This window comes from Crocuta crocuta, unplaced genomic scaffold (genome assembly GCF_008692635.1).
Source record: "Crocuta crocuta isolate KB4526 unplaced genomic scaffold, BGI_CrCroc_1.0 scaffold866, whole genome shotgun sequence".
Lineage (NCBI taxonomy): Eukaryota > Metazoa > Chordata > Mammalia > Carnivora > Hyaenidae > Crocuta > Crocuta crocuta.
In genome coordinates, this window is record NW_027531900.1 from 841305 (window position 1) to 843741 (window position 2437).

The following is a 2437-nucleotide window of genomic DNA, read 5'->3' on the forward strand; positions in this document are numbered from 1 at the left end:
TGGGCCCCCCCCCCCCCCGCGCCTGTTAGGTGGATGCCGACGGGCTAGTCCCTCCCTGGCTCACCTGAACCCCTACTGCCGGGGCGCTACGTCCACCACGGGCTTCTGAACGCCAAAGGCGGTGATGAAGATGTTGACCACGACGATGATGAAGACCAGGCCAGTGGCCAGGTTGTTGAGGAAGTCCAGCTTGGCATGCTTCTCAGGGTTGTTGAGGTCGTACCTGACTGTGGGCAGAAGGGAGCGGATGCTGCACCCGGGCCTGCGGCACCTGGGGCCTGCCACCTCGCTCGGGCTGTGTTCTAGGCCTGTGGCCTCAGCCCCGCAGCAGCCCCTTCTGCACGAAGAAGCTCAGAGGCGCCGGTCTCGGAGCAGAAAAGATGGCCTGAGGCCCGGTGCGGATTTTAAGGCGTAAGTAGCTGAACGCACCCAGGCAAGAGCCTTTCTGAGCACTGCGTGCGGTGGCCTAGTGATCGTCCCACCTGCCCAAAGCCCCACTTGTGCCCACTGCATGGGTGGGGGAACTGAGGCCCAGGAGAGGGGGGCCAAGTACCTGCCCAAGGTCACACAGCCAGCCCTGGAGGTGAGCCCTGCCCCTCACCTCAGGGGCAGGGCCACCAGCTAGTCCCTGTAGACCACATTTTCCTGTGTCCTCGCTCGGGTGGGTGGAGGGACAGAGGCAGGTGCCCTCTGAGGGCTGCACCGCCCCCTGACCTCACCGCAGAGTGGGGGCTGCACCCTCCCTCCCCCCACCGCGGCGCCCCCGGCACAGCCTCACACCCAGGAAGATGAGCAGCACGCCCACGCCGATCTGCAGCACGAGGGAGATGGAGATGAGGACCACCAGGGGCACGTAGAAGGCGAAGCTGGGACCCTGCTCGATGACGGCCTTCAGCTGGGACGCGTTGGCCATCAGCAGCGCGATGTCCAGCATGCTCTCCGCCGCGCTCTTCTTGTTGGCGTAATGGTTCACGTTGATGGGCCGGCTCCTGCCCCAGCGGGAGGGCTGCGGGGAGGGCGTGGTCAGCCCGGGGCCCCACCCCCTGCCCCATGCCCCTCCCCGCAGCGGGCAGGGGGCGGGGCTCCGTGGGGCCTGCGGGCGAAGCCCAGGGCGGCCGAGGGAAGGGCGCCCGGGCCGCCGAGAGAAGGGCTCCTCGACAGACGGGAGCCCAGACAAGGCTGCACAGCCCCGGCAAGACCCTCCCCGCCCCCCCATCCAGTCCTGGAGGAGACAGAGCCACTCCTCAGCAATGCCAGCCTCGGGTGGGGCCTCTGGCCGCCTGCCCCGAACACCCCCAGCACACACTCCCACCGGTGCCCCTCCTGCCCTCCCTCCGGGCTGGGCTAGGGGCCAGGGCAGGAAGTGACAGTGTTGGGGGACCAGGGCACTGCTCGCTCCCCAGCCACCTACCAAAGAGTGGCTACAGTCAAACTTAGCTGCTCTTTAATTTGTATTTTTTTACTGTATTTTTTAAGTTTATTTATTTATTTTGGGAGAGACAGGGAGGAGGGGGAGATCATGAGTGGGGGAGGGGCAGAAAGCGAGGGAAAGCGAGAATCCCAAGCAGGTTCTGCTGTCAGCGCAGATCCCGACCTGTGGCTAGAACTTGTGGACCGTGAGATCACGACCTCTGCTAAAATCAGTCAGGCGCCTAACCTGCTGAGCCACCCAGGCGCCCCGAATTTTTATTATTATTATTTTTAATTATTCTTTAATGTTTATTTGTTTTTGAGAGAGAGAGAGAAATCACGAGAAGGGGAGAGGCAGAGGGGGGGAGACACAGAATCTGAAGCAGCTCCAGGCTCTGAGCTGACAGCACAGAGCCCGACACGGGGCTCAAACCCACAAACCGTGAGATCATCACCTGAGCCGAAGTAGTGTGTTTAATGGACTGAGCCGCCAGGTGCACCCCTCCCCCCAACTTTTACTTTTAAAAGTAATTTTAAACAACTTTATTGAGGTGTGATCGCCGTACAGAAAGCTGTGCACAACGCAGAACTTGGAGCCGCAGGAGTTAGGCGCGCACACAGGACACCCTGGGGGCCGCCAGGCCGGCCTTCCAGAAGCCTCCTCCTGCCCTTTCATTCATTTGTGATGAGGTTTTGCCCTCACAGCCCCGCAGGGATGGGCCTTCCGGTCCGGGCTTCCAGGGGCCTCTGCCCGAGAACAGCGCTGGGCCTCAGGCCACCCCCCCCAGGAAGCCCGGGTGCGGCTGCCCCTGGCCGGCCCCTCCGCAGCCCGCAGCACGCACCCCTGGGCCCTGAGCCACCAGGCCCAGCACGAGCCTCCCCGGCACAGAGGGATCGCGTTTCTGAAGTCATGAAAGATGCAGGCTGGGGGCGGGACCAAAGGGCGGCCCCTCTCTTTCCTGCGGCTGGAAACCACCCTGGAAAATGCCCAACTCCGGGGACGCGGCGGAGGCTCGCTCTCGCCCAG

The 2437-nt window shown here is 63.3% G+C and overlaps 1 protein-coding gene across 1 annotated transcript in view; it reads right to left on the reverse strand.

Moving 5' to 3' along the window:
* Positions 1 to 2437, reverse strand: part of NINJ1 (ninjurin 1) — a 10174-nt gene that overhangs the window by 1549 nt on the left and 6188 nt on the right. The window contains exons 2-3 of the mRNA XM_077773956.1: positions 781 to 1006; positions 65 to 227 (exon numbers count right to left, since the gene is read on the reverse strand). Of these exons, the coding sequence (XP_077630082.1) occupies positions 73 to 227; positions 781 to 1006 (381 nt within the window). The 3' untranslated portion in view covers positions 65 to 72. The remainder of the gene's footprint in view (positions 1 to 64; positions 228 to 780; positions 1007 to 2437) is intronic.